Below are 23,787 nucleotides of genomic sequence, written 5' to 3' on the forward strand. Positions count from 1 at the left end.
ATATCATATCATACTTAAAAAAGGAAGAATCACATCAGGTCACACCATCATCGTTACCATAAATAATTTCTACATAGTAGGTTACCATGAAACATATTCGCAACTGATCCGTGTATCCCTCTGAGCTGCTCCTGCTGCTCTTGGCCATAGAAAACAAACCCTGTAATACGCTTCAAGCATCAAATAAAATAAATCCGCTTCCTCCTAGGAAATATATACTGAATATATAACTGTACAGTGGCAGAAACAAAATTTAAATGGATTATTAAAAAAACACAGAAGTGTACACAAGTCTCAGAATATTACTGCATGTGTTGTATGTGTACCCTAAGCTGGTTATCTTCTCAGTGTCTGCACAAAGCCCTCCGTGGTGAGAAAGAAGGGTAGCCACATAGCAGGAGAAGGAGAAAACAAAGGCGTTTATCTCAACAGGAAAACCATTCCCAGTGGCACGCTGGCAAGGTGGTAAAAACAAATTGGCAAGGAGGAAAAAAAAAAGACAACCCAAAAAATTATGCAACTGTGTGACCAAAACAAAACAATGAAACACAACAGCATTAAAACCTTTTTTTAAAAAGGAATTCTGTTTGCAACATAAAGCAGTCTGTCTGCCTCTGCACTGTACAGCCAGCTCCCACAGTGACTAGGCTGCATGCCGATTTCCACAAGGCTGCAACAGCCTTGCTGCTGGAGCTCAACCTTTTGGCTTTTGCAACCTTTGGGCTTTTTGGCAGCGCTTAATGCATTAAGAACCCAGGTTTCAACAAATGCTAGTGACGGCCCACGTACAGCCACTGACGGAGCCATAACGTTCCTAAACAATCTTCTCAGTGCTACCTAGCCTACCAGCTAGGTAGAAAATTCCTCGTCGTCTCTAATCTAAAACTCCATTCCTATAAATTCAGACTGTTACTTCTTATCCTATCCCCAGACAGGCAATTTATTAATTTTTACTCTTCAGTAGCTTTTTATGCATTTTTTTGTTTTCATGTAGTCTTCCTCTCCTCACCTTTAGTCTTCTATTCTCTAGACTTAAAACCCCCTCTTTTCCGTTGCTCTATTCTTGGTGCCATTTCTAACTCCCTAATCATCCCTGGCTGAAAATCGGTCTCCAGTTCCCCACACTGGACACAACAGCCCAGTTTGCTCTACTGAAGTAGAGCAATAGGTAACTTCACAGATCTTTCCTGTTTAATTGTCACTCCACAGCTGCTCCTTTCTTGGTTTTCCCCACAATAGAGTGACGTTGTCAAGTCACTTTTGATGCATGATCCACTATAAACTCCAGCTTATTCTCCGAGGAACCTCTGCCTAGGGCTACAATCATTCCTCAACCTTTCTTGGCTGAATGAGTATCTCTGTTTAGGTGTAACGATTTACACTTGATCTTGCTGAATACATCTCATTTAATGAAATCCTTATTGAAGAAACAGGATTGCGATTCAATCGGCCACGATAATTTTGAAAGAAATGGTTGGGAACACATGCAACACACAGCAGCAGGTTCACCTTGGGTTAACAAAAGCATGGCCAGCTATAGCAATTTCTGTAACCAAAAGGAAAGATCATGACCTCCTCATCTGATGCAGATGTAAAAAGCCAATGTGGCACTTAAGCAAACTTAAAAACTTAATGCAGTAGCTCAATTTTTAAAGATATTATCTGGAAAATAAGAAAAAAATTAACAAGCAAAAAAAAGAGGAAGGCTAAGCTGGAGAGAAAACTCAGTTCGAAAACATAAGATCAGTCATATCATAGCTTACAAGTTAAACAAGTGTTTCAAAGAAACAAATTAAGTGGATTTATGATGCTGCGGAAATTTCCTTCCAAAGCAACTCTTCTGATTGATGGATATGAATTTATATCAGAAAACCAGATGATAGAATAAAGTCAACCTTTAGGAATTTCAGACTTATAACTCATTGCTATAGCAACGTTCTCAGCAGGAAATAAGTTTCCTTAAAAATGAAAAAATAAAAAAAAATTGCTTGACTTTTCCCTAAAGCATAACTCTGCATCATGAGAGAACAAGGCAGTAAAGGCAAGACTGTAAAACAATCTGTTAGACCAATACGTTACAGTACACCATTCTAAGTGCCTTTCTACAATTCAAGCAAAATTCCTCTTTGATAGATTTTATAATTTAGAACAGGAGCAGCTGAGAACACTCGGCGTTTGAAATTGATATTAAAAATTTAAGTCCATGAGTTACAATTGAAGATTCAGGCATCATAGTGGTTAGATATGTTTCCACTCAAATGAAGTTCAAAGAAACAGTGCAGCCTCTCAGAAGTACAACTTCCTTTTAAAGGTGAATACAAATACCAAGAATATCAGTGCATAGCTGCAAAGTCTATTTTTAAAATCCACACTTACAGGTGAGGACAAATATTTAAATCAATTAAAAAGACAATTTGGTTATTTCTTAAGTGCTATAAATGGATGAGTAGCAGGTACCTTTCTTGATGTATTTCTACATGCTGCTCTAACTAACTATTAGGTTGTGTTTCAGTACAAACGAGTTATAACAGTATTGGTATTGACTTTGCCAATACCCGGACAACAACTAGAATTAAAGTAAATGACCCTTGTTTGCGAAAAACACCTACAAAAAGGACACAAGTCAAAACTCCCTGTAGATTAACGTAATATTTATATGAAAGGAATATTTATCTAACAAAGCCTCAAATAATACTTTAAAAGCACTGCATATGCACAGCTAGTTATATACATTATGTACACTGATTTAAGATCCCAGAAATGGATGCACAATGTGGATTTCAAAAAGCATGTCCCGATCTTATTTAGCATGCTTTTGTAATAACCCTAACCAAAGCGCAGCATAAGCTGCGTGCACAGGAGGGACCCACTTTATCCAGAGTCAAAAGAGACAATCTACTCTCCCAGAAATATCCCATCATTACAGGTCACTAGCCATCCCACCGCCAAATGATGGCTTTTCCACTCGACCTGAAGATGAGCAAGTCAGCCCTTGAATAGGTCCTCTTACTTCTGAAGTATTTCTAGATGGTCTTTTACCTTTCTATCCTTTAGACAGAAGGAGCAGGGGGGGGGGTGTTGAGAAGTAAAGTCCAGCTAAGAGGCTTTCCCTGGAGCAGGACTACCTTTTGCATTCATAGCACAAACATCCAGGCAGAAAGACGGACGGATATTTTTGGTGTGTGGGTTTTTTATGCAAACTAATCTAGTAAGGCTCTAGAATAGCATGAACTCTTCCCTACCTGACTCTAGGGATCTGACAGAAAATTTTCTGTATTTTGTATTTAACCCTGTTAATATATTTGTTGGTGGTAAGCAGGCCTCCTGCAACTCACAAAGCCGCATTCTTTGAGGATTTCCTCCAGCCCCCCCCAACTAGCCATAATTCTCCCTAGAGGTGGAGGTCAGAGAGAGCGGTCTAAAGAAATGCTTCTTGTTAAAGCTTTACAATTCACCCCCTGCCAACATGAAGCGATCCTGAAGACTGCAATGCCGAACGCAGTCCTGAACAACAGCAGAGCTATAGTCCCGAATAAAACTTCTCCGTTTCTGTAACCACCGCAGAGGAAGCCTGCCCTGCCTTCTGGGTGAGGGATCAGCACCAACTTCCCTCTCTGCAGCCCTTTTGACTTGGATCCCAGCCACAATAATGCACAGCATCTTTTTTTATTCTCTGTGTAGTTCAGAAAGTGTCTGTTTAACTGCAATCCCGGCTTCGACTGACATCAGTTGATTGAGATTTTTTCAACCACAAGCAAAGTCTGAATAAAGTATGCGGCAGGGAAGTGCTTGATGTTCAGAAAAGTTCCGGGGTATCAGATGGCTTCAAAGCAGTGTATGCAAAGAAAAACAGGACAGGAGGTCCTCCAAAAAAGTCAGAGCACACAGAGTAAATAATTTCAAACACGGGACCAATTTTATCCCTGAAAACAGTGATTACAACTCCCGAAGCCTGCCCGATAACTTAACAATTAACTGGCCTGCAAGACTCTTATTTAGAAAACCAATACAGGAAACGGAAGAGTCATCTATTGGAATATTTTTACCATTTCTTCTTTCAGTGACGATTTGGTGCCTATAACGTATTCCCAGTGTTTCAGGCAGCGGAGGTTTATTTGATGCAGGATAGCAATTGCTACTAGTGTGTTAGAGACCAACATCAAAATACAATTTTTTACATTATTAGGAAATTATTCTGAGCATTTAAGAAACTTAATTTGCTTAAATGCCAACTATTTGCTCCTAAAATAAACTCCTTGTGTTACCTTAAATATTTTTTCTCCTGTTGATCCGTACCAACTTAAGTGGAGATAAACAGAAACAAATGTCTCAAGTATCCACTTAACCAGACAGAGGATTGTATAAATAACAGACTCATCCAACACAAGGTTCACCCAGCACCAACGACCGCACAAATAGTCAGAGAGTAGCTCAAGTGTCCTACAGTGGGCACAGCTACATAAACAAGTGCTAAGGAAAAAGGGGTGCATGTTTTTGGGAATGCTAGATAACAAGTACAAACATAAACTTTACTTTGGTAACCTAAAAGGTAGATGAGTAGATGACCTGAGAGAGACAAACTCCTCTATGAAAATAGCTGATATGGCATTTGATACCTCATATTGAACATAAAAGGTTTGAGGAAACAGGCGTGGGAGACAAATGTCAGGGGCTGTTTGATTTCTCTGAACAATCCTGCGGATGATCAAATTTGTTCCTGAGGCTCTTCTTTCTGCCTTAATGGCTATGCAAATCCTCGCCCATGGCTGGGCTGCTGGTGAATTATGAACCTTGGCAATCACACTGACTGGCATTTCATGACATTCCCTCATCTCATTTCTGGCTTTACCCATCGCATCTTCTTTTTTATACTGAGGTTATAACATTTTCAGATGAGATTTCAGTGTTCCCCCGAGTTAGCACAGAGTTGCTCTCACCCATGCCTGGACACCTTGGACGCGAACACAACCCAAATTAATATCAGTTACACCATTTAATTGCCATTTTGTCATACACACAATAACATTTTTGTCTCCCCCCTCTATAAAGCCGCACCTCACATTTTACACAGTATTTCAAGATCACTGCTTCCCTTCCTCAGTATGTAAAACATCTACATACACATATGCATAAATGGGTTTTGGTCTGTTCCGAACCTTATTCCTGTTCTCCCCAGTCCATTTTGAACAGAAACGACAACCTCTGTGGCATCCATCATTTCTCTATAGGCAGCTCAACAATATGTAATACTGAAACAAAGCAAGTGACTGCTGTAAATATATCTAATTTGAGGCTTATTATTCAAGACCATTTCCTCATTATGCTGGTTTTCCAGCACGCTTCTCCCTTTGACTATTTGCGAACTGGGTTATTTTTCCCCACCATATGCTACTTCATCTTTTCCCATGCCAAGTTACACTGTAGCTGTCAACTCTGGTTCTGACCTATCTTCCACTGAAGTGGAGGCAAAAACTCCCTTCTGGTGCTGTAGTGGATGCTGGATGAGGTTATATTCGCAGTCTCTGTGATCAATTGTCATCATATATCTCTGGCCTTTTCTAGTGTTTGCAACACTGCCTAATGTAGCATCATTTGTAAATGTAATTAATGAGCTGTTTATGTACTCTTCAAAAATCATTAATAAAGATGTTAAATTAAACTGCATTTAGTGGCGCACCCTGAGTCACCCTGCACACTTCTGTCCAACTTGATACATTGCCATTCATCATTGCTCTTCATTCATAATGCCTCCAGCAATTCCAACTCGTATGACACAATTCATATTCAAAACAATTTGAATTGTGGTGGGTTTTTTTCCCCCCTCTTTTTGCATTAATTCCTAGACTTGCTGTCCTTTCTGTTTTGAAGGCAAGTAACACATTCATGTTGTTACAATCCTTTCATGCCTTCTTGCTTCCTTCTCACTTGCTACTATTGCTAGTGCTCCGATGCTTTCTGGTTTAGTTAATTCTTTTAGTATACTACAACTTGCTATCATCAATACCTATTTATTTACATAAGTATACTGCTTTTCTTGCTTTTACTCAGTACCTATTTTAAAATTCCTCATCTTCCTCTTTCCCATGCTCATTTCATCTTCTTGTTAAAGAGGCCACCAAAATATGCCATCAATCAGCACAGCTGATTTTACAGTACTCATTTTACACAGGTAACCTTCTTCCCCAATTTTTGTTTATCTTATCCCTGTTGTAAATATATCTGTTGCCCTAATCCAGTCCACACTCAGATGTTGCCGATTTGAGTCAATCTGAGTACTTCTGTTCTCTCCACCGGGTCTCTGCAAGCCTCAGAAGTCTGTAGATATTTTTATTCGTGTTCTTTCCTTTTCTGCTATGTTTACTGTACTGGGTCTTGTGAAACCCACTTGCAATTCGTATTCTTTTCTTCAGACTCACAGTAATCTACTGCCCCTTAATTGAATGTATTATACATTTTACTTTGCTCCAGGTTTGATTTGTTCATCAGGGTAGACACTCAAGTAGCCTTCACTTCCCAAAGCATCACTGAAATCACTGGATTAAGGCTTTTCGGAACAGCCCATGATCTGTCATGTGGACTTTAAAATCCATATTGCTTGCTAAGCTTCCTAATGCTGGTATGAATGAATGGCTCTTGGCTCCTGTTCAGCTTGCGCAGCTGTGTTCTGCAAGTCTGGGTGTTGAGTATTTTCTCTCTCAAACAGGTGCACAGTCAACAGCTCTTAACCAGCAAGGAAATAATCTGTGGATGACTTCTGCTGTGGTCATCTTTTCTTACTAAACTATCAGGCTAGCTTTCATGAAACCCATGAGAATGACCACTCTTTATTATTCCATGTTAAATACCAGGCTACCACCTAGAATGTCCTAAAATTAAAGAATCGCAAGAGATGGAAGCATTACCAGCATGGAGCAATGCACACTGCAGTTCTTCCTTTCTTATTTTTTATACAATTTGTTCCCCCTCCCTCCCATGTTAGGAACTTTGTTCTCATTAACCTGAATGCCTCGGAAGAAGCATGTAATTGCCCAGAGCCTAAAGGCAAGAACAAGGAAGAACGTAGGAACAACAGCACAGAGATCTTACCGTCTCCAATGAGAATCACAGCAGGACAGAGGAACATCCTTGTGCGTTTAAATAATCCCAGAGAGGAGTTCAAAACATGCCCCCCCACCCCAATGTTGCTTTCAGTTCTAATTTATGTGCGTAGTATTAAAAGAAAAAAAAAAAAACCACACAACAAAATCAAGTAACAACTAAATCGGGTACCACCTCTCTTTCATGGGTGGATAATGGCAAAGAGAGGGCTCACTGGACAGCGTTTTGAGAAGTACAGAGAGGACTTCATCAGCAGAAAAAACAAAGAGCGCAGTTAACTCCAAAAAGAAAGAAATAAGCGATATTCATCAGCTTTGGCTCTAAGGGTACATCTAACTCAGGCTCAAAGCCCTACACCTGTCCCGCCCCTCTCCTCAAAAAGCTTTATTTTCCACTTGTGATTTTTTGATGTTAATAGCTTTCCCTTACTGAGTATTTGACCCTGATAAAACACCATTGGTTCAATTAACATTTTTTAGATTAAGTGTGTGTTCTAAGTTGCCAAACACACATGCTATCATACAACCAGCCGAAATGACCCAAAAGGTGTGAAGTCATGCCCAGGTGATAACTTCCTTCTTGGCTAAACGTTTAGGGAACTAACCTAGGGATATCTAAAGACTTCAGCTGCTACAGTTTGAGCTACAGAATCAAAGCTCCAGAGCTGGAGAGGGAACAGCTCCTTTATTCTGTGGACTTTGAAAATCTGGCCTTTTGAGGTAGAAAAATGTAACACATTTCAAGCAATCAAAGAACCTTTATCATTCAATGGAAGATCATATAACAGGCTATTTTATGATGGATTTTGGTGAGGGGGTGCTGTAAACATTGCCACTTGAGCAATACCTTTATTTTTAGGAAGAAACATTAATGGACAGAATAAGAAACAAATTAATCACTTCTCAGCTATTTGGGAGGCAACATTGTGTGCAGTTATCCACCCGACTAGTAGCTTCTGAGGTCTTTTTTAATAAATAATACTATGTAAGAGCGAGCCACAGGAACAGCTCCCTCCTTTTCTTATTGGTTCAGTTGTTTTTACACCTACTACAAGGCCAACTTTCCTTATCTCCTAAAATAACCACATCCCTTTCTCTAGCAACTAAGTTGGGCCAAATGGTACTTAATTTCTTGCTTTTTCACATCACGTACAGCAAGAAATCCTTCTGGAAGCCAGCCGTTATATTTAGAATTATTCTACAGCAAGAAAACAAAGATGCAAATTAGAAAAAATAATGTGTTCTCATACAGTACTTACAATTGATCTGATGTTGTTTTCTTTTGCCAGTTTCAGAGAGGATTTATAGCAATTTGCCAAGTTTTCTTTATGAGTGTCGGTGAGATGGCCTCTTGCAATCGGCCCAACAGTATGGATCACATCTGCAAGAAATAAAAAATAATTTTTTTTTTTTAAAATAGAGATCTTAAGGTAGTTTACTTATTTATTGCAAGTCAATCCATTCTGGTATTGTACCTAGACACAAAGGTAGGAATAGTATTGTAAGAAAATTATTATAACTGGAAACCATGTAATAAGTTACATCTTTGATAATTAAATGAAAAACAATAAAGGCTAAATTTTGACGTATTTAGACTGAAGCAAAAAATGAGGATAATGCACTAAATGCTTGTTATGTGTGTACTGCAATCCACATGCAAGATAAATGAACTGTTTTCATAAATACCCTAAATCTTTAGGGCTGTACAACTGTAAACATTGTACAACTGTGTGAAACCCCTAGTTGTTCTCACCTCTTGAAGGTCCTCTCACTGGGAAAGTTCACTACACAAAACCTCAGAACTTTGATGGCGATACACAGGTCATCTTTTTTGTCTAATACTTCAAGTCTTTTCTCAGCAGCCATTTTAAGAGGAGTAAGTTGTGACCTATGAATGTGTTAGTTATTCAAAGAATAACTCTTTGTTATTCTTGTGCTTTCCTCTCACATCAGACCAGATGGAGAGACCATGCAATAAACCAAAATATTCTGTTTGAAGAAACTTAATGAACAAAAAGAGAAAGTACAGTCAGGGAATATCTTAGGTATGATGCCTCTGGACTCATCAAAACCAGATGCTGCAATCAAAGTCTGTAAAGTGCTATAAGAAAAATGAAGTAAAAAGCCTGAAAACCTTGAAAAGAAATCTACAAACTAAAAGGTGTCACAATTTTTTTTTTTTTTTTTTTTTTTTTTTTTTTTTTTACACCCCCCACTTGACTAGAAGGAAGCACATTTACTTTTCAAACGTCATTCTTCTATAGCACATGTGAACACACAGGAATGAATTACAGTGGCAGGTACATCTTGTTTTTTTCCCCTTCCTTATCATCCCCCTACAATACACAGCAGCAGCAATAAGCAGTGGCACTATTTTTTGCAACGTTGCCACAAAAAGATATTTGGCCAACGCTTTCAATTCTGGTACCGCTGGTCCCATTGGTTAGGTTGTGTTTCTGTCCCATATGGGACAGGTTTCCAAGCAACATCTGCTGTTGTTACACTCCAGAATATTTTAATTTACTCGCAAATCCTACAGAATTCACACCATTATTCTTTGTCCAAGCTGTCTTTGATTATTTCCCTCCAACCCATACCAAAGCACAAGTGAAAATGGTCAAATATTAAAGTGTATGCCATCTTTTCTTTTTTATCCAGACATCATCTGTCAAGTCCTGGTCTCTACTACTTAAAAAGGTGGTTTAAGTTCTAAGGCATGTTTTGAACATTTCCAAAACTTTTTCCTTACATTAGCCAGAAAGTATCGATATTCAGCAAATAAAAACATGTGAGAGAATGCCAGTGCCCAGAAACGCAGAGGAATCGGCTGTGACGGGAAACTGAAACCCACAAGACCTAAACTTCCCAACTGCTACAGAAAACCACCCTACTGAGAAGTAAATAAAAGGTTAACTACTCTTCTTCCCATTTTGATGACAGTAATTTTCCCCAGTTGTGGGAACAAGATGGACAGATTGGATAATTTCTGTTGAATGTCACAGCTGCCAGACAGTGACTCCAGCAAACCCTCCCTGCAGCATTTCAGGCAACTGAACCACCAAGTAGGTGTTGAATCTTTATCCACTGAAGAGCAGGATGACAGCACGTGATCGTAACAAGCAGAATGGCTTCACTCAGGAGTTCAGAAAAGAGTTTTTTATTGTTTGTTTGTTTTTAAACACGCATTTTAGCTACTATAATAAACTGAGAACTATTAAGAGATAGCAAAAAAGAAATAGCACAGCTAGTTTAAAATTTGCTTCTGCTTGCAGAGATAAGGTTGTATGAGTACTGCCATTAGGAAAGACCATAATTTCAGACCATGACTACAGTAGTTTCCTTCAGGTTGAAACTTTCCAAGGAAGGTTTCTGTTTGGAAGAGTTGGCATTTGGCTGTTGGCAACTTCAGAGAAAGAAAAAGCTTCTCGACTTCTTTTTTCTTGTTATTTGTTTTTGAAAGAGGCAAGCTGCAATTACTGAGCAAGGGGGAAGGAATATACTAGTGAATCGGATCTCAGTCAAGGTCATTCTACATTTATAGACACTAAGATCAGAGGTACCGTGATGCATTTCAAATTCACAACACCCAGCAGCCAACAAGCAAATAAGGAATGACTATAAACCCAACTTTAAAAGAAAGTGTAAAAGATGAATAAATGAAAGAATCATAAGAGATTTCCCTCTTTCTGCTAAGGCTGAGTTAACTTGCATTTCAAGGTGCAGCTGCTTAAAAGCTGAAGCCTAATGGCTTACAGTATTAGTTTATTACTTAATAACAAGAAGGAGTTTTGGGGAACAGCCCAAGTACCAAATTTTTGCTTGAGTGTTTCTGTACAAAACTCCCCCAGTATAGTTTCTAGATGCATTTCACTCATTAAATGTTTAACTCCATTCCTTTAGTCGTCCATTATTAAACACTAATTTTAAAAATTCTCAGGTCAATGAATGGGAAATGTTTGTCTTGTCATCTTTTTTTCAGAACTTCCTGATTTAGCATTTTCATGGTGCCTCATTACCAATCCTCTATCACTGCACCAGACGCTTCACGAAAATAGGTAACTTTTAATGCAATTATTACCTTTTATGTTTTAATCTTTTACAAGCCCATCATAGGTGGCTCTTTAGACAGGGCACTGAAGATGGTTATGAATTGGTTTATAAAATATCAAAACTTTTGTAATTGTTTACAGAGTATCATTGGCAAAAATTGCTTTACTTAGACACTTTATTATTCTGAAACACATGATCGAGTAAGATTTTACTAGCAGAGCAGCATTAATCACATGCCAGTCTCTTTCATGGTCAGCAGACTAACAAGAAAGTAATCATCTTGTACGTTGTCAATAAAATCAGTGTATCCATACATTGCCTAAACTATATGTTATTCTGCTCAAGCTAGTCCACAATACGTTAAGGTTTGCAGGCAAGTAAACCCCTTTGAGATTATACAGGCATAAAGCAAACAAACAAGAAAATAAAACAGCTCTCCCCCCCTAGCCTATGCAGTTAATATATGAGGATCAGACTTCACAGGCTGAAGCAGAGCCATTTATTTTTAATATAATCTACGAAGACCGTGTCAATCTTCCAGCTTGTCTATCACAAAGTTTCTTTTCTGCTCGCACATTCCCCCCTCACCCAGCTGCACGGAGCTGGAGAAATTTGTATGCTACAGAGCTGGAGGACGGAGGAGGGTGCGTGCACTGGAGGGGGAAGGTCTACAGGCATTTGTCTATGAGAAAAATGAAGGGGCAGAACTGCTGCTCTGCTACTCCAGCCACCTGCTATACAGCAGCCAGCCCCAAATGCAAACCTCCAGCACCACTGGGCAAGGACAAATATGGATGTGCAAGCCCTACTTGATCACCTTCCACACCAGTCTACCCGGGGCCAGAACGAGCATTCACCCTAAAGAAGCACACGGCCTTTCCGAAGCAAACATGACTTGCAGGTCGGACTTCAACAACAGTAAAGCACCATCGCAGGACATGTGCAGGGATGAGTTTCACTGCAGGAGAAGGCAAACCAACTGCAGACGGCAACAGAGATGGGAGCACCGGCCATGGGGATGAGCACAACAGGCTGAAGATACACTGTGCATGCAGAGGTACAATGGCATGTGTTGTGGTTTAACCTCAGTCGGCAACTGAGCACCACACAGCCGCTCGCTCACTCCCCCCCACCCGGTGGGATGGGGGAGAGAATTGGAAGAGCACAAGTGAGAGAAACTCATGGGTTGAGATAAAAACAGTTTAATAATTGAAATAAAATGATAATAATAATAATAATAATAATAATAATAAGATAATAATAATAATAATATGATAATAATAATAATACACAAAACAAGTGATGCACAGTATAATTGCTCACAACCCGCCGACCGATGCCCAGCCAGTCCCCGAGCAGCGGCCCCCCCGGCCAGCTTTCCCCAGTTTATGTACTGAGCATGACGTCACATGGTATGGAATGTCCCTTTGGCCAGTTTGGCTGTGCCCCCTCCCAGCTTCTTGTGCACCTCCAGCCTTCTCAGTCAGTAGAGCATGGGAAGCTGAAAAGTCCTTGGCTAGTGTAAGCATTACCTAGCAACAACTAAAACATCGGTGCGTTATCAACATTGTTCTCATCCTAAATCCAAAACACAGCACTGTACCAGCTACTAGGAAGGAAATTAACTCTATCCCTGCCGAAACCAGGACAGCATGAAACAGAAGCGGTCTCATCACCTAAAGATTTTTAAACCAGGGGAAATGCAGAGAAACTCCAAAAGATTTAGTTTGGTTGGAAAAGCCTGGTGGAGATCCCTGCTACAAAACAGCGCCTGTTCCTTCTTGGAGCTCCTGCACCCCTTTACTGTCTGAGCATTTCTTAAGGAGGTCAAACAGGAGCAAGGGATATGAACATTTCCCCAAAGTGTCCTCTAATGTGGTTTTTAGTTCTTCAAAAACAGGTAAACAGAGTAAATCTGGGAACAGTCAGCTTTCAGAAAATGCCACACTCGCCATTTGTAGTATTTTAATTTTCATGTCAAATGAAGCTGCCAGCACTGCTTTGAAACTTCTGATTTACTTGGTCTTCCAGCCAAGCACATTGATAACAAACTTCATTAAAAAGAAAGCTGCAATCCATATGTTCGTAAACCACTTTCTCTATGTACACAGAGCAGAGCTGTTTGCTTATGTTATTAATAGTACACTGAGGTGGAGAGCCCCAGAGGAAGGTATATTCTATCTGGAATTTGGGCCACAGCAATGGATCAAACTGCTTTTAATGCTAATGAAACTGCTTAGTTTTAAAGCTATATTTATAAGGGAAGGAGATATTTTTTCCTACAGAAATGCTTCCAAAGAGAAGGTAGGGCGGTCGAAAGAAAGCATCAGCACAGATCTATGCTGTACAACCGTGTTTTTGAGCTCCTTTCGGGCTGAAGCAACATTTTTACACTGGCTTTTCTAAGATTTGCGTTGCAACACATGGTTGATTCAAGGAGACCTTATAGGATGTACTGCTCTCTTCTTGGTCATTTGACTTTCAGGCATTTGGTTAGAAATTCTGGTGGCCAAAGCAAGGCCCGTGACAATCGCACCCTGATTTGTGTGCGCGCACCCTCTGTATCATCTCTGCTTGTTTTTGTTCAGTTTTTTCTTCTTTCCCTGAAGCAGTATAATGAAACCAGACAACTGAATCTTGTGTAAACCACAAACTAATCTGGAAGTGTAACAGGCGCTTAGGCATTTAAAACATCCTTGTCACTACTTAGCCACCAGTGAAAATAAATATAATCTGAGCATTTAATCAACACTTCAAAAGCACAGCGACTCTCCCCTTGAACTCCTATATAGGCCAGTCAAAAATGAAACTACATCTGCTGTAGCACACAAACTCCATGTGTAAAAAGGCCAATGAGGCTTGTTTTCTCTGGTCCTTTTTATTAAAGAAGTCAGTCCATACATCTTAACATGCTGTTTGTCAAACAAGTTTTTATCCACACTGCTACGGAGAAAGGACAGAGCAGTGTGGACAAAGACAAAACGAAACTCCCAGTTGCAAAAGGACAAAGAGAAGTGACTGTGCCTCAAAAACCAACCTGGAGGACTGATGTAATTTACTTTTGATGTAATTTACTCTTCCCTTGTTCCTCATAAAACTGACGCTAGATGGCAAAAATATTAGCATAATGAGGTTTTCCAAACAACTGAAAAAGTACAAGTAAGTTTCTCTCATTTCTTCCCTTGCAGACGTGAATGTGCCGCATTCACACCGTTCATGAACCAGCCGACCACAGCTAAAATCAACTACACATTTCTCTCATTCACACATTCATAGCCATAATCGGCCCATCTAGCGAACTGCATAATGAAGCTGTACCCTGTCAATCACAGCAGGAACCGTATGAATTTTAAGAAGGAAGCTACCGCACTGCGTGTGCCATTGAATTAAAAAAAAAAAAATCTGACAAAAAGTCAGAGCATTTAGGGCTCCATTTGTAAGCCTTATCAGTTGATTTACACAAACACCCACCATATTGGTGCTAAAAAGGGATAGCTAAGGTTCAATTGATGGGAAATGGAATTACCTCCAGATATTTGTATGTACTGAATATCCCTGTTCTTAAGGAATGCATTGTAGCCTAATGCTTTGGTATACAAATTTGCTCAGCTTGTTCACTTTCTTTTTCTAGTTACATGCACTTGCACATAAAATGTGCATTTTCAGTGTGTAACAAATGACTGTTAATTTAAGTTCAACTGAAATGAATCCCCCAGGACCACAGCCTAATTTATTTACTAATATGTGTCTCCAAAACTAGATTAGCTGAGTTGAATATTTTAAATGCAAGACAACATCTTTTATAGATCACGCAATGCTAAACTTGACTACATACGACACAGCTCCTTCAGTTCGGAAGCATTTGCTTTATATAGCTATATATTGCATTTATCAGTAGTTAAAGAGATGGTCTCAGTTTTTTAGGCTTGAAGCAATAAGCACTGCTCAAACTGAAGTTTGTAGCTTTTATAGCTGCCTTCAGTGACTAAATAGCTGTTTTGGGTGAACGAAAAAATGTTTCATTAGCTGCAAAAGCTCTGATATCTAGAAGTCATTCGTGTAAAATATTTAAGCCATTTTTCACCTAAATGGCATTGTCTGCCCAAGAAAAGGTAAAGAATATGTTTATTGTGAATGATTAACCAACATCCCTCTCTGGGGGTTATGTGTATATTTTAAGTACGAGACAGCAGAGACAGTCAGAAAACAATATTCCCAAAGGGAGAGGCGAAGGATTTGCCGAGCCCGAGAGATCCTTCAGGGAGCCGCAGAAGTCTGCACTCAATAGCCGGCATTTAGCAGAGAGCGATCGCTTGGCATCCGTGGGAAGCTAAAAAACACAGAGAGCTTGTTCGCAACGGTTATACCACTGCCTCAACAGCCGGACAGAGAATTAAGTCACGCAAGTCAAAACCCAAGCCTTTTTGGCACTCATGCTCGTCATAAAATACAAGGCCCAAGTATGCCTGTGTAATCCCAGAGCAGTTCCCTCCCATCAATGAACTTACAGCATCGCTCTGCCATCAGGGCCTCGCCATTAACGTCGGAAACAAAAGTAGGCTCTGTTCAGGCAGAAGCAGCAAGTGGTGCAATTAAGAGACACTATACTATATCCCAAAGTAATAGGTTTTACAAAGCAATTTAGTACTACGATGACAGATGTCAAAGCAGCGACTAGACAGACAGCCCCACAACTTCGATGGAAATAATTGCCTACATGTAAAACTAAAAGGCAACGGCTCCATTTGGGATATTTATAACGTGATGTGATATGAATGAACATGAAATGAATACAACATGACTTAACATGAAGTTATGACATCCGTGACTTGCTATTTCTGTTTTCTTTTCTAATCTGGATTTGAAGCATTTGCAGCAGAAATGCTCAAATATTATCCTTGTTCCCCTCCACAAATCATCTACCCAAATAAAGACCTTAATATACCTAGGAAAACAGAACAGATGAAATGGAATTACATAGCCCGAAGCAGATTTTTGTCCTCATCACACCAAAGCAAACCTCATTTTGTTGTAGCAGCAGAGGAGCTCTGCCAAGCAACGTCCTCATTGAGTGGCTCGGGAAACACATACCAAGTGACCCCCTTGACCCAAGTAATGCTCTCCACCTTTCTCTGACTATTATTCTTTGCAAGTGGACAAGGCTATAGACAAAAATGCCTTAATCTGTCTTTTAGCTTATGTTTGCTACATGTAGGGAAGCATGAGCCACAAAGATTCTCTCTTTACTGAGCAGCAAAAGATGTTTGGGAGTGAGTTTGGTTTTAATTCATCTAATAATTCAATCAGAAGGCTTTTCAGCACTCAAAAATAAACTTGTTTGCCCTTAAATTGATAGTGCTTATTCTTAAGACACTAAGTAAGACAGAGTTTCAGTCTGCCATTCCACAAAAATGTCAAACCAAAATACACAGCATGGTGAAAGATATAGCACTAACCACATAAATTCAAAGTATATTTAACCACACTTGATTCTTGATTCAAAAGAGATGCTTGCAAATATTACCCTAAAAAACATGCAACACAAATCAAGGCATAAAAATATGCAAAAAATATTTCAAATATGTTGGGGTTTAAGTTAGCCTCAGTTCCAGTTTTGGAAATGGATTAATTACAGGGGAACAGAAATAGGAAATGAGTTAATGCTCTCAGCTTCTTAAAGCACAGACCCCTTGCCACACCTGGGCTGTTTTCCATGTCCAACCCAGTTCCGTTAAGGCTGATTTAGTTACCTCCACTGGTGTATCTCACAGCTAAAGCATAGATGTGCCCTTTAGGGGGAAAAAAAGAAGAAAAAAAACCCACCACCCCCACAAAAAAACCCCACTCAGCCTCACTACAAAATTTAGTACCAGACTAATTTTATCCAGAAAAGTTTTACACTCAGAACTGAAGTTCTTCCACTTTCCTCTGAGTGCCAAACAGTGCTACAGAATGCCCTAATAACTTAACAACAAGCTATAGGAAAAGCCCTTTATTTCCTATTTTAAGGATTTTTCCTGTGCAAATTCTGTTTTGATAACATTACTAACATTTCTTATTAAACCACCTTTTATTATTCGGTTGAGATCTTTGCAGGGATGCTGATACAAAGGAAGGTATCCCAAGATAACTACAGTAGGACGACTAACAAAAACCCCCCCAACATGTAATGTTTGCCATGGCCATGGGAAATCTTGAACTGGGTCTTGAATACAAGCAGGTCCCCAGATCGTTTGCAGGGCGAGTGTCAAGAAACAAGGCTCACTGTGCCAATACCTCAAGGCTTTCTTTCCCTTCATGAAATTACTGAATCACTCAAAATATTTGTCCTTCACATGGGATTTAAGAATATCAGCATAAACGTTTATAAAACACTGATCTTCATTTGAAAGGAGCGGTGATTATAGCAAAAAGTTTTCAGAAGACCAAACTAAGCAACCCTTAATCACACATTAGCAGCAGAATAAGCTCAGGTGCAATGAGAGGAAACTGCCAGCACCATTTTTATCTGCCTAGTGAAGAGAGACAAATTTTTTAATCAGATCACTTCAGGTAAAAAGGTTTTTAAAAATCAGACTGAAAGAATTGTTTCCTTAAGAGAAAGTTTTATGGGCTTCTTAAAGAGGCAATAAAGTATGATTTAAAGTTTCAAGGAAAATTTTATTACATTTATAGCTTCACTGTGGTGCATCTATTCCTCAATGGCGGCACGTTACAAAAAGTTACCACACATTTTTTCATTTACTTTTTCTACACATTCTTTTCTTGAGAATAAACAAACCACTTCTAACCTCCAAAATCAGAGCACATCTTTTTCATGTGTCACTTCTCTAAACTACGTAACCTTCACAGTAGAAAAATACATGCTTTTGCTAAGGATTCTGCTCATCATCTTTAAGAAAAAAAAAAGAAAAAAGGTAATGAAATTACAGGCTCTCCATGTATCTTCTAAAGAAACCAGTGGTAGCTAAATCAACCTGATTAACTTCAAAATTTGAACACTTAAAATTTAGAAAACCATTCTAGGAAAGGTTAGTTTTTCCCCTTGCCACAAACACTGCTCTTGGAATACAGATAGGAGAGCCTCGTGCAGCCTGTTATCATTTATCATCATCACAATGCAGAGTGGATGCACAGGGAGGATAAAGTTAGAAATTACAAGACTGAAACCATTAAATATTTTTCAAAATACACATTCCCAGTTTAAAAAGACAGAGCTGAGGAGACACGTGAACTGTGCTACAGGACTGCATTTTATACAGGGGATTCTGAATTTTCCTCGTAAGCAATAAACATAGTGTTTATAGCTCTGAACTTGTAAACTGCTTTCAAGCCTAGGAGCAGTCCCACTGAAATCAGTGAGACCATTGCTTAAAGATAGCAAGGATCCAGATACCAGCAAAGGAAAATGGCAGCACACCTTCTCCGTGATGAAGGAACACACCTTTATTACTTGATCTTTTAAGTGACATCACTGAAAAAAAAAAAACCTCCCTCACTTTTACTACTTTTTTTTTCTTGTACCAAGAAAAAAAACCCTACTAGATACCCTCTCCAATTTACTTCATTTAAAGTACTATCTTCTGTACTTTCAATAACTTCTAGCATTTCACAGACCTTTGCCTACAGCCAGTTCCTTTAGCGACGGTTTCCCTTGCTACACCTACAAGCCCATCACAAAACAATGAAAAGAAGAAAAAATTAAATTTACTACTGCCACCTCACTCCCAAACTCACACAACAAACACAGTCAATGGAAACAGGGACATATGCGGTACCCAAAAGTAAGTTCAACTATTTTTAAAAGCTGACTAAATTTCAAGTTGGCAGTGCCACTTTAATTGCTTCATATAAGTGTGATAAGCGAAATAACTGGACAGCTCTTTGAACCGTGACATGAGACTTATGCCTAGAAGAGGAATCTAGCTCTCTATCATCAATTTTATTTTAATTTAGGTGGCTGAAACCATGCTAAAGCACCCTCCTGATATCAACATATTCCAGATACCAACTTGTGGGAATGCAGTGCATGCCGAGCATCCGTGATAAATTCCTTTGACCATTTCCTTCCCAGTCTCTTCCCCAGACATGCTCTCTAGTTTGAAAGATAGTTTCATCGGCTGGCAACGAAACAAACATTAGGACTTGGAATTCACTGCTCTGCAACCCATCTTAAAAGCAAACCCAGCAGATGATGGGGGCATGAGCAAGCCTGAACCTGAGGGGAGGGAGAATGGAAAGACACGTATCTACACAGACTATGCTATACCGCAGATGCAGACTAAAGAAAAAAAATAACAGATTTAGAGAACTTCAGTGCCTCAACCCTGCTACCTGCATGCTTTATTAATAAACAGCTATTACTTCTCCAAATACTTCAAACAAAGTGAGCAGACAGGCTAATTTAGATTATTAATAAAACCAGCAACTATTTTAGCAGAACTAAGTAAACATAAGGCTTGAATCAAGACTGAGAGCAGATCCTTTGCCCGGGTGAGCAAGGGTACGGTCGAGGTACGGTTGCCCTAACAGCGCTCTGTTCTGCGCACACTCAGTGAACCGGAGCCTTTGCCCAAAGCAAACAGGACACCAGCCCATGACTTTCCAGCTACGTCTTGCTCAGTCTTGGGACTCCTTAAATTTGAGCCCAAGCTTACAATCTGCACTTCAGTCTGTACCTCCGCAGATGGGGCGGCAGGATGCGCCTTGCGGCAGGCGAGGGGAAAAAGAAACCGTTGTTCTGGCTGATATGGCTGCATCTGAACATGGTGCGCTCTCCTCAACGCTGACCCTGCTTTTATCAGTTTTCTTTCAGAAACCTCCACAGGACTGAGCTTTCACAGATACAACAGAAACATTGCACTGAAATCTTCTGATCTCTACTCCCTTCCAGCTCGGAGATGTGCACCAGAGGAGAGGAACAGCAAAGTGTAAATGAAGTGCTGACAAGAAACCACCACCATCTTTACTCCAATTACTGTCTGGATTGCGTTTGTGTCACAACACCTAACTCAGCAGACACTGTATTTCACATTAAGGCATACACACCCTCTCACGGGCTGTGACCGGCTCAGCCAGGCTACCGGCCCGCTGTGGTACAGAAGCTGCCTGCTTACGTCGCAGCTTAGCTCAGCAACAACATGGCTAAGCACCACTGAGGTGAAGAGGAGCTATGTCTCCAGCAAACGTGCGCGGAAGTGCTGGCAGACACAAAAGCTAAGCACAGAAATGAAATGCATCCAATAAGGATATTTAACAAAAACTGTGGTATGGTATTTTGTACAATATGTAATGATCGTGTGGACTCAAGTGAAAAACAAGCTTTGACAAACATCTTGAGTGTTTTGCATCAGTGGAAGTTGTAAACAGTTGAATTTGCAGCAGAGGCAAGCGTACCAAAATAAGAAGCAGGGGAACTATTTTTCTTTTTTCTTTTTTTTTTTTGGTCAAAATAAAGTGTATTGCAAAGCGAACTGTTCGCAACTTGCAGAGGCTTGTTGCGCTACTAGTGTTCTCCATGTCAAACAACGTCTCTAGGAAGAGCCCTTGAAAAAACACCAGTGTCATACCTTGTTCAGCTCAGTCAAGAAAATGTACTTAAACAACCTTCTGGAAAGTCATGTAATGACCTAAAAGAGCTGCTGAAGGACACTCTTGAGCTTAGCCTTGCTGTAGAAGAAACACAGATGTAAATACAGTCAACTTATGCTCTAAGTAACATCATAGCATCCCGCTAGCCTGTCACAAGCATTTAATGATAAAAGCGGGGAGTTTCAAACTCAAGTCTCTTAAACAGGCTATTGTGGTTTAGGAACTTGGAACCAGAAAGAGTGGGGCTAGAAATGGCAGCAATAATTTGTAAACACAGTAATGCCTTTGGAAAAAAACCAAACTAACGTGGCAATGGCAGATCTTGCAAGGGTGACAAAAGTGTCAGAACAACATGCCATTGTGCCTTGCTGAGGGGAACTGCTCAATTTCTGGGAAACCATATTGAAAAAAAATTTGTAAATTTTACTGTACTTGTTATCGAAGCAAAATGGTTCTTTTGCTGCCCACAGTGCCCACAAGCTCACTGCATCATTTCTCCAGGAAGAGAGGAAATGTCTGCAAACTCACATTATCCACTTTAACACCAGCCTGAGGATTAGGTGGAATTTTTAGAAATCTGTGTGCAAAGTTGTACTTCACAGCATCATCTCCCCTTGCGTGGGTTGTCAGAAAGACGTACTAATATTTTCACAGTGAAAGCAATTGCTTCAAGAATAATGTCAGCTTTTATTGTTTACAAAGAGCCAGAAATCAGAGCACATGAAGCAGCAAACAATTTGGCTGACCTTGCCAGCTGAGCAATATACAGTCAAGCAAGCAAAAACACGTTAGGCAAGGCAGCAGTAAAGACAACAAAACATAGACATGTGCTTTCACATGTTTTCATGAAACCGCTGCAAGTTTTTTTTCAAGGCAAGCCAAATGCTTGATATTAATCATGGTAAACATCCTGACCTTACGCACATGAATGTTTTCAAGGTAGTTCCCATGTCTGCAAGCAATGCATTGGCAAAAGCTAAATCCAATTGCTTCGCTAGTGCCATTTCTATGGTAAAGTGCCTAAACGTGCCTGGGCTGTGGTATGACTCAGAAGATCACTTTGCAGCAATGGCTATTAGTCCTCTGAGAAGTCTGTAGATACTACTGGTGCTGCAGCAGCAGATGGAAGAGGCAAACGATGAGGAATCTAGCATGATGATTCCACTACACTCACGAAGTTTTAGAAAAAGGCAAAGCTTTAGCGTAAGCACAAAGGCATCTTTCCATTTTTAAGAAAACTCAAGAGGAAACTGTTTGGAAATAAGTAATTTAGCTCATGTTAGTGCTGACAGTGTTAATGTTTTATAATTTAGATATGCGTAATACTTCGGCTTAGTAACAACTTCATCTTTTGGGAAAGCTAGGATTTTTCTGCATGCTTGCAGTAAAAGCTATTAAAAACTACTACGCCAGAACATTGTAACCTTTAGTTACAAGATTGTGGTTTCATCTATAGCTATCTTCAGCCACTTTCAAGAAAACGTTTTCTCAACTGATACCCTTGCTTTAGGGGCGGGAAAAAGCAAAGGCAAAAAAAGGACACCCAACAAAACCAGCCCCCCCTCCTGCTTTCCCCCAGAATGCAATTTTAATACATCTGAGTGCTCCTTTTTTTCTCCTGCTTCTCAACCAATAAAGTTTTTGTTGGGAACTTCACCTCATTACAGAGTCTTCATCATCTAAATAATGTTCAGCAGTAACAAGGAGCCCTGTCATAAAGCTTTTGATAGATGTATTGCAGCCAACACATTACAGGCAGGATTTATGGGAACGATTTGGTAAAGTAAAAAATAGGACTGACTATCATTTAGCAGAGAAATTACCATGCAAATTCAGAGGAAGACAGTATCCTTTTCTTCATGGAGACAAATTTTTAAACTAGTTTCTGGAAAGAGGGACCGTATAATAAACTTTTAATTCAATAGTAACATTAGGTAAGGAAGGAAAATTACAATAGGCCAGGTACCATGTCAGCCCTGATATACTACTACACTTCTTTATGAGCACATTACAATTCAGAGAGCTAATAATAAAAAGAAGTGATGCTGAGATGATGAATTGATGCTATGCAATTAGACCTATTAGAATTCACAAGAGTCGACAGGCAATAATCAAACCACTTTCATGCTGCCCATTGCAATTATCTTTGCACTTAAGAATCAACAAAGCACATAATGACTTGCTCTCGATTAAGGAATTCATGAGAAATGGAATTTTAATTAGTGTGTAGAAAATTTGGGCCATCTATTACTTTACAGGACAACAGATTTTGAAAACTAGTTGAGTAGTTATAAGTGTTCAACAGTGGTTCGGTTCCAAGAACACCACACTGATGCTTCCAACAACAAGTTCCTAATAACATCCCTTGAAATGGGATTGCCAAAATAAGCGCATGTTCACTTTACTAAATTCTGAAAGAAACCCACAAACAAAACTGTTGGACCTTGAGATTAAAGTGGAAACCATTGCTGATGTTTCCAATTACCAGCTGATGAACAAGTCGGGTAGAGTTACATTTATTCGTGGTACAAACCACAGATACCAGAAGGTCTAATTCTACATTCTCATCACAACATGAGTAGGACAATAAGACAATGAAAATGCATCATCAATTAAAATAAACAGAGTCTGAATAGTAACTTGAATGCTGATTTAAGTTTTCTCTTAAAAGCCCTGGACTAGGAAGTTTACTTAGTTTCAAACAAAATTACTTCTTATAATTTGCTGATCTTAGTACAGAACAATTTACTAATAATTTGAACTGAAGCACCAGTTAACAAGTTCTGGAAGTGCAGATCCTTGATAATATGAAATAGAGGTTCATGGGGAAGTCGAACAATTATGCTGAACTCAACTGCTATGAAATGCACTTTTTTAAAAATACAATCAAAAATCCATACTTCAAGTGTGAATCCTGGCAATATAATGTTAACTGCTCAAGGAAATGAGTGGTAAGCCAGTATGATATTAAATAACGTATCAATTTGTTAAAAACATAGTATTTATTTAAAAAAAATACTACTAGACGTCCAAAATAAAGAACAGTAAA

The 23,787-nt window shown here is 39.4% G+C and overlaps 1 protein-coding gene across 5 annotated transcripts in view; it reads right to left on the minus strand.

Moving 5' to 3' along the window:
- The window catches only part of MACROD2 (mono-ADP ribosylhydrolase 2), a 913,271-nt gene that overhangs the window by 374,508 nt on the left and 514,976 nt on the right, over positions 1–23,787 (minus strand). For all 5 annotated transcript variants that reach the window (XM_076335066.1, XM_076335065.1, XM_076335063.1 and 2 more), the window contains one exon: positions 8,357–8,478. In XM_076335066.1, the coding sequence (XP_076191181.1) occupies positions 8,357–8,478 (122 nt within the window). The remainder of the gene's footprint in view (positions 1–8,356; positions 8,479–23,787) is intronic.

The sequence above is a fragment of the Aptenodytes patagonicus genome, chromosome 3, assembly GCF_965638725.1.
Source record: "Aptenodytes patagonicus chromosome 3, bAptPat1.pri.cur, whole genome shotgun sequence".
Taxonomy (NCBI): domain Eukaryota; kingdom Metazoa; phylum Chordata; class Aves; order Sphenisciformes; family Spheniscidae; genus Aptenodytes; species Aptenodytes patagonicus.